The following is a 14,751-nucleotide window of genomic DNA, read 5'->3' as shown; positions in this document are numbered from 1 at the left end:
TTAACTGAAGAATGTAATTATGTTAGACTTTTAACTCCAAAACGTTTAGTTTTCAAAAAAACTCATTTTTTTCAATCGCTTATAACTCGAAAATTATTGACTTCTCAACATTTTTGTTAAGGAAAAATCGTCTCCAAATTGGCCAGAGAATCCGCCCTTAATCATTGGTCCGTTAGTTATCGGACATCCTGTATAAATGTTAATGTCAATATCTATTTTACAACTTACAATTAATATATATTATAGTTTATCTAAAAATGTTTTTATATATTAGTACAAACTGTATCTACTAAAGAAATACTATCGTATCTCATAGTATAAAAAATACAATCTAAAATTTACGTTAAAACAGACTATTTTCAAATCAATGCTGTACGATGCAACTTATACAGGGTGTCCGGTAACTAACGGACCAACGATTCTTTGGTCAATTTGGGAACGATTTTTCCTCAGCAAAAATGTCGAAAAAGGTCATCATTTTTGACAACTTTCCAATATTTGTCATTATGTATCTTTATAACTAAGCCTCAAATTAAAATTTCATTATAGTAAACTCTACCTAAAATTAACTGAAGAATGTAATTATGTTAGACTTTTAACTCCAAAACGTTTAGTTTTCAAAAAAAAACATTTTTTTCAATCGCTTATAACTCGAAAATTATTGACTTCTCAACATTTTTGTTAAGGAAAAATCGTCTCCAAATTGGCCAGAGAATCCGCCCTTAATCATTGGTCCGTTAGTTATCGGACATCCTGTATAAATGTTAATGTCAATGTCTATTTTACAACTTACAATTAATATATATTATAGTTTATCTAAAAATGTTTTTATATATTAGTACAAACTGTATCTACTAAAGAAATACTATCGTATCTCATAGTATAAAAAATACAATCTAAAATTTACGTTAAAGAATTAGTTTATCATCCTGTATTTTAATCATCCCGATAAAGAATAAATTTATCATTCTTTATCGCGACAATTAATTTATGTAGCTAGATACATGGAAAACGAGATAAGAAGAGAGATAATTTTTATCGAACATTATCTGAATATTGTATCGAATAAAAAAACACGATGTTTACGAACTATATAAGAAAGAAAGCGATTCAATTATATTATTTATATTTTTATCTAGTTTTACCGGACACCTTGTATAAAGCAAATTTTTGTATTACTGCTCTGTTGCACAGAGAGAATTTTCTCTTATTTACTCTGAAAATCATAGTAATCGTAAGACAATATAATATTGGAAGAATTTTATAAGATTCTCTCTGGTTAAATATTTAATCATCGATGAAAAATATTAATATCTATATCACGATAAGAGGACTTATAACATATGTTCGATTAATTTTGTTATGTACTTAACATTTTTTATTGTAGTAAATATTAATTAGAAAAATTCTTATAAAACTTTTCCAATACCATATTGTTCTATGATTACCATAATTTTCAGGATAAATTTTAAGAGAAAATTATCTTTGTATGTGAAATATATTGAAATAAATTTTTTTTTGAAAATAGCGTTTATGCGAAAATAAGGAGATGAAGAATGATAACTATTTTTGTTAAATTTCATTTTGTTTATAAACCTTAATTTATATTGTCATTTGTACAAAGAATTGAGCAACGTAAGATGTTTTCAACGAGCTGTTTTCTCAAAAGTTATTAAAGATGTCGAAAAAAAAAATTTTTTTAATTTTAAATTTCATCGGATCTTTATTTTTCATAGGACAGATTAGGGTCTTTCTAGAAACAGGAGAGAGAAACTTTCTCATTTATTTTTTAATGAAACTGTTTTCTCTTACGTAAATCGATTCTCTTCGTCATTCCACGTGTAAAAGTGAGATCACAGGAAAATGAATATTTCACTAGTTGTTTCATTTATACATCAGGCTAAGATATAAGATAACCATTAAAGTATTCACACTCTACGATAATCTTATCTTACAATATTGTCACACGTAGGACAATCAATTTATGTAAAAAAAGCAGATGCGTAGTTCCGTTTGAAAAAATGAGAAGGCTGCGTTTCCTTAATCCCTCTTTCCTTCTTCAAGGGTCTGGTGACAGTATACCCTATTTGTCCCGCGATGGATCTCAACGAGCTTAACACTGAAGAAGAATGTTGTCGCTATCCCTAATCATTTTCTAGCAACCAGCATGTAATGCTTTACATGGACCACCCGTACGTCTTCGATCATTTATTATCAATACAAGAAAGTACGCCTTTTCTCGTCACTGATTTTCACGACGATAAACGACAGAAACGATTGTTTCGAGAAAACATTATAAATATCCGAGCCAATAAGGCTGGCTGGCTGAATTTCCAAGAATGCTTGCGATTCTTGGTAACGTTGAGCAGAAGCCAGGTAAAAGAGAAAGAGAAAGAGAGAAAACGGAGAAGGTGGAAGAAGACTTGAAGAGATGGAGGAGGAAGGCAGACGGCAGACAAATGAGTCGGGCCGCGAGACCCTGCGACTCGTTTAATCAAAGTTTGGGATGCGTGCCGCTCGGTTCCGAACTAACTACGTCCGATCATGCTACGAAGCCAGGCCAGCCTTACTGTACCCTGCCTCGTGCCAGACACTCGTAGACGTTACCGTGCAAGTCTACCTGCGACTCCACCTTTGGATTTCCTTCGCGGAATACCTCGATCCTGTCCAAAAATATTAATAGTATAAATTTGACTATGTACATAGTAATATTAATCGGATATATTTTAGATCTTATTGTGGTAGATGTTAATATTTTTTATTTTGTGATAAATATTAATCAGAGAAACTCTTGTAAAATTCTTCCAATATATCATATTGTTATAATACTAAATATAATTTAGTAATAATTTTATATAATTTATTTAAATATATAAAAATATTTTAAATTAAATATATATATATAATATATATTTTAAAATAAAAATATTAATAGTAAATTTGACTATGTACATAGTAATATTAATCGAATATATTTTATATCTTATTGTGGTAGATGTTAATATTTTTTATTTTGTGATAAATATTAATCAGAGAAACTCTTGTAAAATTCTTCCAATATATCATATTGTTATAATACTAAATATAATTTAGTAATAATTTTATATAATTTATTTAAATATATAAAAATATTTTAAATTTTAAGAAAAAATTCTCTGTGTATTATATCATTCAAGAGGTGCACATATTCTTGTAAAAACAAATGGTAAGAGTTATAATTATTACGCTGTGCGTAACAATTTACCCTGAAAATTAATATCGGAAGAATTTTATAAGAATTTCTCTAATTGAATATTTACCACAATAAAAAATATGAATATATACATAATAAAATTAATCGAACATATTTTATATCTTATGTGATAGATATTAATTCTTTCGCGATAAATATTAATCAGAGAAACTCTCATAAAATTCTTCCAATACCATATTGTCCTACGATTAACATGATTTTCAGGGTACATTCTAAGAGAGAAAGTTCTCTCCGTGTAGATAAATAAAATGCTTTGATTGATTATTGTATTGTAAATGAAAAAAAAAATCGAGTCTCCTCATCACTCTTAACTATATATATTTAGAACGAATCCCGTTGGATTAAATTGAATTTTACAACGTTATCTCGTGTGTGATAACGATGAAAGATATCAATTTCCGGGCGGCTTGGATAGGCGCCACCGGAATTCCCCACACGACTAGTAGAAAAGGGGCACGTAGAGCGCGACGTGTATACGATCTGCTCCTACTGCTCGGCGATAAACGTTCCGAAGTCGGGGTGATGGGCCAACACGTGAGAGGACATCGCGCGTGTTTCGTACCGGGCGAGATATAAAGTAAGTGGATATGGTCCTGGTCCCGGTGCGTGCAGGCACCTCGTAGATAAGCAATTACGATGGAATTCGCAGATAAGACGACAAATTCGAATTCCGAGATTCGGGACCCCGATACGATCGACACGGGGCCTCTTCGTCGTCTCTCGCCTCTCTCTTTCACCGTCAGATTCCTCCCTCGGCCGATCGTGTCTTGTAAATCGCGCAATTTGCTAAATACGATAAATCACGAACGATTGATATCGTTGATGATATCGCTTTGAGTTGAAGAAAATTTGTCATGTGTTAGATCGTCAGAAAATTATAAATCGCGGGATAGGAAAAAGGTGCATGAATCTTAAAGGCGTAGACTCTCAAATAGGTATTCGAAAGGTGATAATTCTCTTTAGATCATTTTAGCTGTCCCTATATTACATATGAAATTTAATTGTGTTATTAATGTCGAAATTTTAACTATGATAGCTAATATTTTTTAGCTATAGAATTTTTTGTTAAACTGTAACTATTTAGGCATGATATCTAAATTTTAAGCTATAAGGATGGCTAAAATTTAATTATGGTGACTAATTTTTTTTTTGTGAGTGTTGTCGGTGATATTTTCGTTGATTCAGCAAGAGAGCAGGGCGTAAATTCTACATTGCAATATTTTTCTATATTTTTATTATTACATAAACACAAATGAGCAGCACGAAAATTCTCAACATTATTGTGTATAATATTTTTCTATACTCATAAATCTGTTCTTTCTTTTATAATATAATTATAATTCGTTTATCTTCTCAATATTTCTCAAGAGAAGAGTTATATATAGATTTAAGCGAATTTTTGAACTTTCAAACTTGCGATTAATTCGAAATGGCTAAAGACTGAAAAAGTACTTTGGGAGCGATTGGGAGAAGAAAACTGAGGAAAATCAGCAAAATTTGATTTTTCGATCGCGGCGTCGAAACACACGTGACGCCGTTTGTTTTCAGCTAATATAAACGGTGTTGCTGTGCGAGGCGATTTTCGTAAACTACGCCGGCGCGACGACGCGACCGCGACGTGTCGTCCGGATGTCAATCACGCACACGCATATTCGCGGCGTATCGCGCTGATGCGTGCATAGTTGATTTCGCGTGCACGCTCTCTGCTATCCGAAACTGATAATGGGCGTTGCTCCATAGGTAATGCGATACGTTTGTGCGTCGTGTGCATATGTATCAATGCATACGTGTATGTGTGTGCATACGTGTGTTTGGTTGCCGCGCATATTTAGTCATAAGATCAAACTCAAACAACTTTGCCATTATTTTAATTCTAAACGCGAATGCAGTAGCATCGCGCGTTTGTCGCGCGAATTCGAAAGGCACGAATATGTATATATATATATATATATATATATATATATATACATATACATATATGTATATTCGATATATCATATATACAAATATACATAATACGCAATGTATATATAACAAGGATAATGATTGAGAGGTGACGATAATTACGCGCCGAATATTACGTAACGCTCGATGAAATTACGATTTTACGGAAAATATTATGTAAAAAAATCACGATATATAAATACGTGATTATATATATATATTTTTTCGAGATATTCCTTTTTTCCGTTTTATTATTTTATATCATATATTTTATTTTATTATACGCAATTTTAATATGGAGTATGTTATAATATTTTAAAATATACCATCTTGCATAATTTGTCGACAGTATTACAATTACAGATTAACAATATCAAATATATGCGTTCGGGCAAAACTTTTTGCATAAAGTATTATATAAAAAAAATTCTATGAAAAAAAATCATAATATATGATTATATTTTATTTAATAATTGAAGATTATTCCTATTATTTTATTGTATTTATTGTAGGTAGTTTCATATATTGTTATAAATTATAAATGCACTTTTTTCATAAATGTGCAGTTGTCCTCACGCACGTGCATTGTTAACGCGTACGAGATTGGACGCAATTTCAATTGAAGAGTTCAAGGGTTAATCGCCGCGTTTCTCCGCGATGAATCCTCGAGAATGTAAAAATCGGAAGTCGTGAATCGCAAGATTTATCGCGCTTCCGAGTATGGCTCGGGTACTCACGCCCACGAGTGGTAGTAGATTACTCAGTATCTTTACTGATCACGATGCATCCTCTGCCTATGTTTAATATCGAGATTTACGAGTTATGCAAACAACAAGAAAGTCTATCGTCAAAGCTCGAGGATGCCGGATATGTGGGTCCGCTCTCTTTTCTTCTTCCACTTTCAGACCTATTTGATAATTTTTTAATACATATATTTATATATTTTTGAAAATTTTATATTTTTCGTTGAATTAATCACAAATTGGCCAAGTCGCATATTTAATGATACTTTTAATCGAAATGCACTTTATACAAAACCGCAATTAAATTACAAGAGTCAATGATAGAACGCATAATTGATTTTGAATAATTAAAATTCGCGATGTCATACAAAAATTAAATATTAATCATATTTGGTATATTTGCAAAATTACAAAAATTACGAATAAATAAATTATGATACGATTGGTCGACCGCATGGGAAAGGCAGGTGCGCCTGTCCAAAAAGGAGAGTTAGCCTCTTCGCATTGGTCCATCCGTGGTTTCCATGGACGCGAATAATCGATCTGTTCGTCGCTGACGTTTGTCTCTTCCACAGAGCATGCTCCAATGAAACTCGGCTTTTCTCAGTCGAGACATTGCGTAATCGTGTTACGTAATATATGCACCACTTCTAAGATGCGTAAAACAAAATAATACTTTGGTAATTGAAAAATCTTGTTGAATTCTAAGGTAGCCTGAAATAATTCTGTAGAGTCAGCGGAATTATAATTACAGATTTTTTTCATCGTTGAATGTAAAAATAAATAATGCGCATTATATGATTGGAAAATATTTTTGAATTCTTTACAACAATTGTTATTGTAATATTTATATTGCAATTCAGAATATATGCTGACAATTAATATTATTTATAATATTTATTATAAAATCTCTTCGTATAATAATACAAATAACAAAATATTCATTTACTGTCATATATTATTTATGTTAATTAGTAATTACGTTATTGATATACTCGTCGTTTAATTGCACGAGTGCACGTGCTCCTGTGTGTATACCGGATTACATTATTATTCTTCAACCCTATTTATGTAACGCTCCGGCACAATATGTTTGAAATTTATTCGTAATTTAATTTTGCCTCGTATATAAACCCAGCTGCATGCGGACGATCGGATGCGCCGACCGATTTTGTTTCGGGCTTGCTGTCAGATCGCTCACAGGTAGCCCGACTCCGTATTACGTTACCCGCTCTGCACTCGCTCGATTGCGCCCGTTCGCTCGCGCTGTCGGCTGGACACGTCACCTGACTTTAACTTTGTTTCGAATTAATCGAACTCGAGGCGTCTCTCTTCGCGGAGAAATTTACTCGTCTCGCGCGCACCCGCGCGGCCGTCGTTCATTAAGTAAAATCAATTAATATACCGCGCGAATTATTATTGAAATACGTACGTGAAGAAATTCTGATTCGATTAATTATTTTTCTTCAACCGGAAGCAAATAAAGAGAGAACATAATTTTTTATCCAGCGATATAACTCTTTCGCATCAAATATCGTTATAATTTGTTAAATCTTGATGAATTAATATCGAACTACAGATTGATAATAAAAATAAGCGTTGCTTATTTTAATTTTAGTAATTAATTTTGAAATCACAATATATTTGTGTTTGAAAAAATGATATGTCGTGATAAAAATACGCGGTCGTTTTTTTTTAAATTCCCATTTTGATATACATAACTTTGTTCCCGTGCAACTTCGTGCTTCCGTCCTAACGCTTTAGCGAACTGTGCTTCGCCAATTCTACTCATTAACTATGTTGCGCCGCCTGCAACAAAGTGCGCGCTTAAATTACTCGCCGTGAGTATCAGCCGTCAACGGCGAGAACTTGGCTCGTTAATGCGGTCGGAAACGACGTAGACCAAGTTCCAAGTTCTGCAACACCCTTACACGGATTAAGTAACGCTTTCGTGGATCTACATGCTTCTGGCTTTGGATGGACGGTATTGTGCAACGTGGTGATTGCGGTGTTCTACTCTTCATAAATGACAGGGTACACGCGATAATGCGCATGCAATATGATATATATATACATATATATGTATATATAATTATCTGTTATTAATTAGAGTACAGATAGACGACTATAAAAATGCGCGTGAATAATTGCAGAAAATGTATATATACGCAAAGAAAATTGAAATGAAATTTGTGCGTCTACTTTATTCTTTGGAAATTATGGTTGTGTTTTATAATATTCTTACGAATGCAAATACTTTATATACATGTGTGTGTACCATATTTCATATGTTAAAGATAAAAATAATACGGAGAGAATTTTCTCTTAGAATTTACCCTGAAAATCATGGAATAATCGTGGGATAATATGGTGTTGGAAGAATTTTATGAGTTTCTTCTGATTAATATTTATCATAATAAAATATATTAATATGTATATGTATATAGTAAATTTTACTATGTACATATTAGTATTTTTTTGTGGTAAATATTAATCAGAAAAACTCTTATTAAATTCTCTCAATACCATATTGTCCCACGATTACCATGATTTTCAGGGTAAATTTTAAGAGAAAATTCTCTCTGTGTAGAAATTTACATCTCGAAATTTCGATCGTGATCTGTTTTGCAATGTGAAACGCAGTGGAGAAGTATTTTTTGGTTATAAAAGATGAAAAAATTTATCTCAAAAAATAATCGCATTATAAATTATATATTATACCGTAAACGGACATGAACAAAAGTAGGAGCTACGCATTACAAAAGTTGCTTCCTGTTTTTAAAGTATCAAGGAAATCGCTTTCCACTCTCAAGAACGCATCGGTAAGAACAACGATAAATGTATATCTGGTTTAAGTTAAATATATCAAAAGTGCAAAGAATTGTTTATCATCCTCTCGTAGATTCGTGCTCGTGACAATAACGAGACAAAGTTACGAGATCCATTTCGCGCGATTCTCGATCAATGGAGAACAGCCAGGTGCGAATTCTGTTGGATAGAAGTTCGTGTACCACGCGATTCCCTTCATCCGAACAGAATCAGAACCAATCAACTGTCGAATCTCAATGCCAGGTGACATAATTGAGTTCTTAATTACGGTAAGAGTAGAATTTTAAAAGTCAGAATTTGTTTGTAAATTATAAGTATATTCTGCAATTATAATTTATAATAAAAAAATAATTACAAAATTTTGCAATAAATTTTGTACTTGGAATAAATGATATTTGCGTAAATATAGAGTGAATTTTGGAGTTCGCTGCAACAGACCACGTCCGACGATAGCGCGAAAGATGGCGATGGATTCGCAAGGGAGGAACATTCTGGCGAACATCACGAGGCTTTGAAGTTCGCGTTTCCTAAGAAGGTCAAGGCTCGTGGAAGAAGAAAAGCGACCGCCAGCAAGCGTAGAGTCACGTTCGCTGATCATTAAACTCGTTCGCGCGGCGAGCATTGCATTACATTACAATAAAAACTGCAGCAAATGCAGATATTGTATTACACCCATTCGTCCGATGTCCGATCAGATTTTCCCGCGTAATAAGATTTTTCGATCAAAGGTGCGAGAGGAGCGGATATAATGCAGTTTCATCGCCGCAGAAAATTCTGTAACTCTGATATATTTGTTAAACGATATCATCGTGGTCCTCTGATCATTAAAGATATACGAAATTATTATTATTGTTATTTATTTTTTAATATATTTTTCATTTATATTTGAATATCATATTTTATTAATATATCGATATACAATATATTTGAATATATTGTTTGATATTCGCGAGATTGATCGATCGTCGATTGTCGGAGCATTTTCGAACGATTTGCTGAAGCTTCAGACTATTCGTGACATCTTCAATCAAATTTCCCGATATTTCGATTCCTTAAAATTTTCAGTGGAATTTTACAACATTTTAATTAAATTTTTACGATCAAACAAGCATGAATGGGTTTAAGATATGGGCATTGCAAGATTTATCACTCAGGCTGCCTGTTAAATGCCTGCAGGTATCTATCAAGTTTTGTCAACCTCGCCACTTAGTGAAAGTTAATTGTTTGATTATAAATAATATATGACAAAAATATTAAAGAGAAAGAGAGGTATTATAATTAATATAACATCTCAAAAAATGTTTCTGTAGTTTACATTTATTTTTAAAATTTAATTTAATATACATTATGTATAAAATTTCGTATTTTTTAAATCAGTCTTTGAATCAAAGAACTATATGATTAATGAAAAATGTATATTTTTTTTATAACTATGTGAAAATATTCAATATGCAATTCTTAGCTTTTGATAATAAAATATTTTTATTCTCGAAATAAATCAGCATGAAACACACGTACCTACGAGCATAATTAAGCGCCGTTTTTGGAATTTATTTACCTCCTCTCGCGAGGAAAAAAATGTTCGTGAAAACAAGATAATCAATTCATCCAAGCTTTCCAACGATGTGGAATCCATCTTTACAACGCAGATGACTTCATCTGACATCGCGCCGATAATTCTCGGTGCTCGATCGCCCATGCATTTTTTCAATTTCGAAACAAATACGAGGATGAAATATCCGAAAGCATTGCTGGCTGGAAACCCGGCTGATGATTACGGCTTTATACATGGCGACAGAAACGTGACTATTAATAAAATCGATGGTTGCGCTTCGAAGATAGTTTCCACGCTTCGAGAAAGTCAAGAGCCTACATTTGATGATGCGATCGAGCAAGTACGGACGGATAATTTGTCGACCGTTATTGCTGCGAGAAACATGGGTGCTCTGCCTCCTGCGAAATCGGAATCGAAAACATCGGAGATCGAGCGGCAGCGATCGCGAGACCGGTTTAAATCACCGGACGATCAATATTCACAAGAATATGATATATCGACGCGATCTCGGGAATTGCAAGATTACACGCGCGAGGATTCCGTTTCGAATACAACGCCTCGACTTCAGCAGCGATCGCGAATTATTCCGTGCATCTTGCGAACGCCTGCGATCATCTCCAAGCCATTATCATCTTCATTTGAAATACTTGAGCAGTCGAACAGGACGAAGAGATGCGCGAAAGATACGAAAATATCCGCGATATTCGCAAAAATAGGTAAAGACACTTTATAAATTTAAATGACACACTGAACAAAAATTTGTCAACTTGACTAAATTACTATTTTATTAAATCAACATATATTAGTATTTAAGTGAAATATACGTTTTGTTAAATTTAATGTTATATTTAATTTAAATTTTTTTATAGGTTCGATTAACAAAAGAATCTTTAGTTGAAAGGTTTAGTCAAGTTACCAAATTTTTGTTCAGTGCACGAATTGATGTAAGGAGAAATATTACATAATTTACATGCTACAGAGATGCCGCGCAATATTCCGTTGAAATGGTTTTCCATGAAGCAACCATGTCCTCGTCGCGAATATCACACGTGGAAAATATCAGCCGGGATCGAAAATGACGTAAAATGCGACGATGTCTTCGCTTCCGATACTCGAGCAGTGCAACGAGAACAAAGTACACGCTGTGGATCATCTCAGTTTCATGGATTGACTTGTTCCGGAAATACGGGGAATCAAGGGTCTCAAAATCCTTCATCTTCTGTACCACGTCGCAATTTCTCTTCGAAAAGCTGCACCGCGATCCGGAGTTCTGTTCGAAAAATCGAAACCTCGAGGAAGGATATGTTTAGCGCGAATCCATCGATCATTCGCTTGAGAAGTACGCGAGAAACATCTATTAGGTTCTTTCAAATTTTTAAATAGTCATTTATTTCTGAAACTTGTCATTTAAATAATCTTTAATTTGAAATATTTATGTACATAGAATTTATGTGTATATGCAATCCAATTTTTTCGAATATTAATTTTTTCTGAATATGTATATTATAAGATAATACTGAAAATTAGCATATCTCACATATCATAATATATTTAACTTCTAATTAATATCAGAAATTTGGAAAATCAATTATCGCAGGCATATCCCTGGCGAAGGTGCAATCATTTTGTTGCGACGCTTTGAAAAAATCCTCCGAAAAGAACGATGGATCTAAATCGCGCAAATCGGGATACGAAGTCAAGGACTCATGTTTTCGCAAGATTGCGAAAGATCGAGATAAAAGCGAGAAGAGATGTGAGAAACCGCGACGGAAAGACGTCTCGTCTCGCAGTAGTGACACATGTAAAAAACGACGGGAGAGCAAATCCAAGTCGTGCCAACATTATCCATGTCCTGAACTGCGGATACGACGATGCAACTGGGAAGAAAACAAGTGTCCGGAAGAGGCCCCTCGAAAAGCCGCGAAAAGGGATTTTAATTGCTCGCAGAAAAAGGACATTGACACGAAATGCAGCGAAAGTAAAGCGGAACGACATAATTATCTATTTACCTATTATATACCTGGTATCATTCGGAGACGATTTTTCCTCAGCGAAAATGTCGAGACACCAATAATTTTCGAATTATAAGCAGTCGAAAGTAAAGGCTTTTTTGAAAACTAAGCCTTGTAGAAATAAAATATTACATTAACAGGACTGCATTCGTCAGTTAATTTTAGATAGAGTTTGCTTTAATAGAATTTTAATATAAGGCTTAGTTATAAAGATACATAATATAACAAAATTGGGAACATGTTAAAAATGATGGCCTCTCCCAACATTTTCACTAAGGAAAAATCGTCTCCAAATGATACGAGAAATCTGCCATTAAAAACTTTTCCGCCAGTTCTGGGACACCCTGTATATTGTAGTTGCTTTAACATTCGAACTTAATTTTAACGCGATGCATCGGCACGCGGAATATTTTAAATTAATATCTCGAATTCGCAGAGTAATAAATAGAAATTATTATTGCTTTTATTTTATTCGACTTTAATATGCAGTCGGTATATTTATTTGTACCTTTCTCCACTTTCCCTATTTTTCCCAATTCTCATTTATATTGCACATATATATTTATATTATTTTATTTAGCAATTTCTTGTCTAAAATACGCTACCTTTTATTCCCCAATATGTGAATCGTCAGAAAAACAATCGAAATCGTGCACACAACGCAGAGATTGCGAGAAACCTTCGCTCCTGGTCTGCAAGAATTCAGTGCAACGGAAAAATGATTGCTGCAAATCCGATAAGAAAAAACAGTCAAAGTGCAGCGGAAGTGATCAAAGGCGATCCGAGAGCTGTCAGAAAGGAAAGTCTTCTCGGAGCAGCAAAGATACAAACTGTGGCAAGAAATATGGAAGACGACATTATTCGCAACAATCAATTTTCTCCATTTCGCGAGTTCACAGATCTTTCTCCACTTTGATTCCCGAAATCAGACTCGACACGGACGTGAGAAAAACGACGAAGGCATTTTACTCTAGCTGCGGCAAAAACGAGAAGAAGGGTATAAAACAGGGCCCGTCTTGCGAGAAACGACAGAGAAAGTGTGAAACCACGAGAAAAGATGAAACTAAAAAGAAATGTGTGAAAGGCCCAGCCAAGTGCATGTCGAGAAAATCGATCGTCGACAAGACCTGTCAGTCTACAAAAGCAAAAGATGAAGGTAAAAAATTGAAAATTTGCGAACCCGCGCAAAAATCTTGCAGTCACGCGGAATATTGTGCCAACAGAAAGATGGAGCCTATTACAAAAGGTAAGAAAGTTCTGCACGTAAACTCGAATCATAAGTTCTTCATCCGCCCTTTGTATTTTACACCGATTTTTAATTAATTTCAATTTTTTAATTTTTTCTTTCCAGACAAAAAGCCGATAGAGAAAGCGGCGAAAAAACAGCCAATTACTGTGAAAGGTAAAGTCTATTCTTATATAATTCTTAATTATCTCTTTATGTACACAGAAAAGAAGCCTCATACTAAATTTCTAATTATTTTTTATTTTATTTTTCTTGGCAGATAAGAAGCCTATGGACGAGTCGATAAGAAAACAAATAGAACGCGAATATAAAGAGATAGATGAATGCAAAAAGGGTAAAAATGTAGAGAAAAAAGAGAAAAAAGCTGAAATCAAGAAGAACTGTACAAAATACAGATTGACGGACTTGAATAGCGTAATTAGTCTATGTAAACAAGAAGAAATAACAAATAATGGAAAATTTAGAAGTGTGCTGAATAAGCCAATCTTTTCTAACGCTATCGCATACAAAATGCTGAGCATTCTATCTAATATCATCAATGGCGAGATTTCAATTATTCCCAAGTTAGTATTTTAGTTTAAATTTTATTTCTATAGTGAACCATTTCTTTAGAATCCAAAAAATCAAAAACTCAGAAAGAGAAAAAAATTAAAAAATTATATTAAATATGTATTAAATATAATTATAAAAAAATAATTTTGTGCACATTAAAAGATATTTTATAATATCTTCTATAATATGTCTTATTCTAATTTCTTATGTAATTTATACTATTAGGATTACCCACAATTGTTGTAATTATTCATTATATTGCAATATATTATTTGCGATCAATAATCTATTGTTGCTTATAATAATAAGTTATTTTATACGATGCAATTACAGAGATATCAAACTGTTGAATGTAATGTTTGATCGATCATTCTCTGCCACAAAAGTGAGTTATCAGGATGATTTTGCTATCAAGCGAACTACGGATCATAGTAAAACGATTCAGAACTATTCTGCAAATAACAGCGATTTTATTCACGGGAATGAATTGCCAAATTATATCGAAATAGAGAATGACGAAGAGGAAGAGGACGATTATGACTGGATCGTTGGTCGACCGACTTCCGGAATCAATTGAGTTCTAAAGGTCAAAATAAATTATATATTAATATAATATT

At 33.3% G+C, this 14,751-nt stretch overlaps 1 protein-coding gene and 2 long non-coding RNA genes across 3 annotated transcripts in view; all 3 read left to right on the top strand.

The window, feature by feature from the left end:
• LOC114944353 (uncharacterized) overlaps positions 1-14,751 on the top strand; it is a 51,762-nt gene that overhangs the window by 34,307 nt on the left and 2,704 nt on the right. The gene's annotated exons all lie outside the window — the stretch shown is intronic.
• LOC114938434 (uncharacterized) lies at positions 8,864-9,545 on the top strand. The gene is made up of 2 exons (XR_014924457.1): positions 8,864-9,012; positions 9,179-9,545. It is a non-coding gene; the product is annotated as an uncharacterized LOC114938434 (long non-coding RNA).
• On the top strand, positions 9,749-14,711 carry LOC146723634 (uncharacterized). Its single transcript, XM_085481388.1, has 8 exons — positions 9,749-10,008; positions 10,272-11,040; positions 11,304-11,672; positions 11,922-12,302; positions 12,971-13,582; positions 13,688-13,738; positions 13,842-14,145; positions 14,468-14,711. Exons 1-8 carry the CDS (start codon positions 9,880-9,882, stop codon positions 14,709-14,711), a joined length of 2,859 nt encoding a protein of 952 aa, XP_085337514.1. The 5' UTR covers positions 9,749-9,879.

This window comes from Nylanderia fulva, unplaced genomic scaffold (assembly GCF_048542155.1).
Source record: "Nylanderia fulva isolate GAGA-0341 unplaced genomic scaffold, ASM4854215v1 Scaffold18, whole genome shotgun sequence".
Taxonomy (NCBI): domain Eukaryota; kingdom Metazoa; phylum Arthropoda; class Insecta; order Hymenoptera; family Formicidae; genus Nylanderia; species Nylanderia fulva.
Note: the sequence above shows the minus strand (reverse complement) of the source record. Positions and strands in the feature narration are given on the sequence as shown.

What these genes read in the sequence shown, in the direction of transcription:
- LOC146723634 (XM_085481388.1), top strand. Translation starts at nt 9,880, where the DNA reads ATGAATGGGTTTAAGATATGGGCATTGCAAGATTTATCACTCAGGCTG. An exon ending in GATGGAGCCTATTACAAAAG is followed by an intron (nt 13,583 to 13,687) that starts GTAAGAAAGTTC and finishes TTTTCTTTCCAG; the next exon opens with ACAAAAAGCCGATAGAGAAA. An exon ending in ACAGCCAATTACTGTGAAAG is followed by an intron (nt 13,739 to 13,841) that starts GTAAAGTCTATT and finishes TTTTCTTGGCAG; the next exon opens with ATAAGAAGCCTATGGACGAG.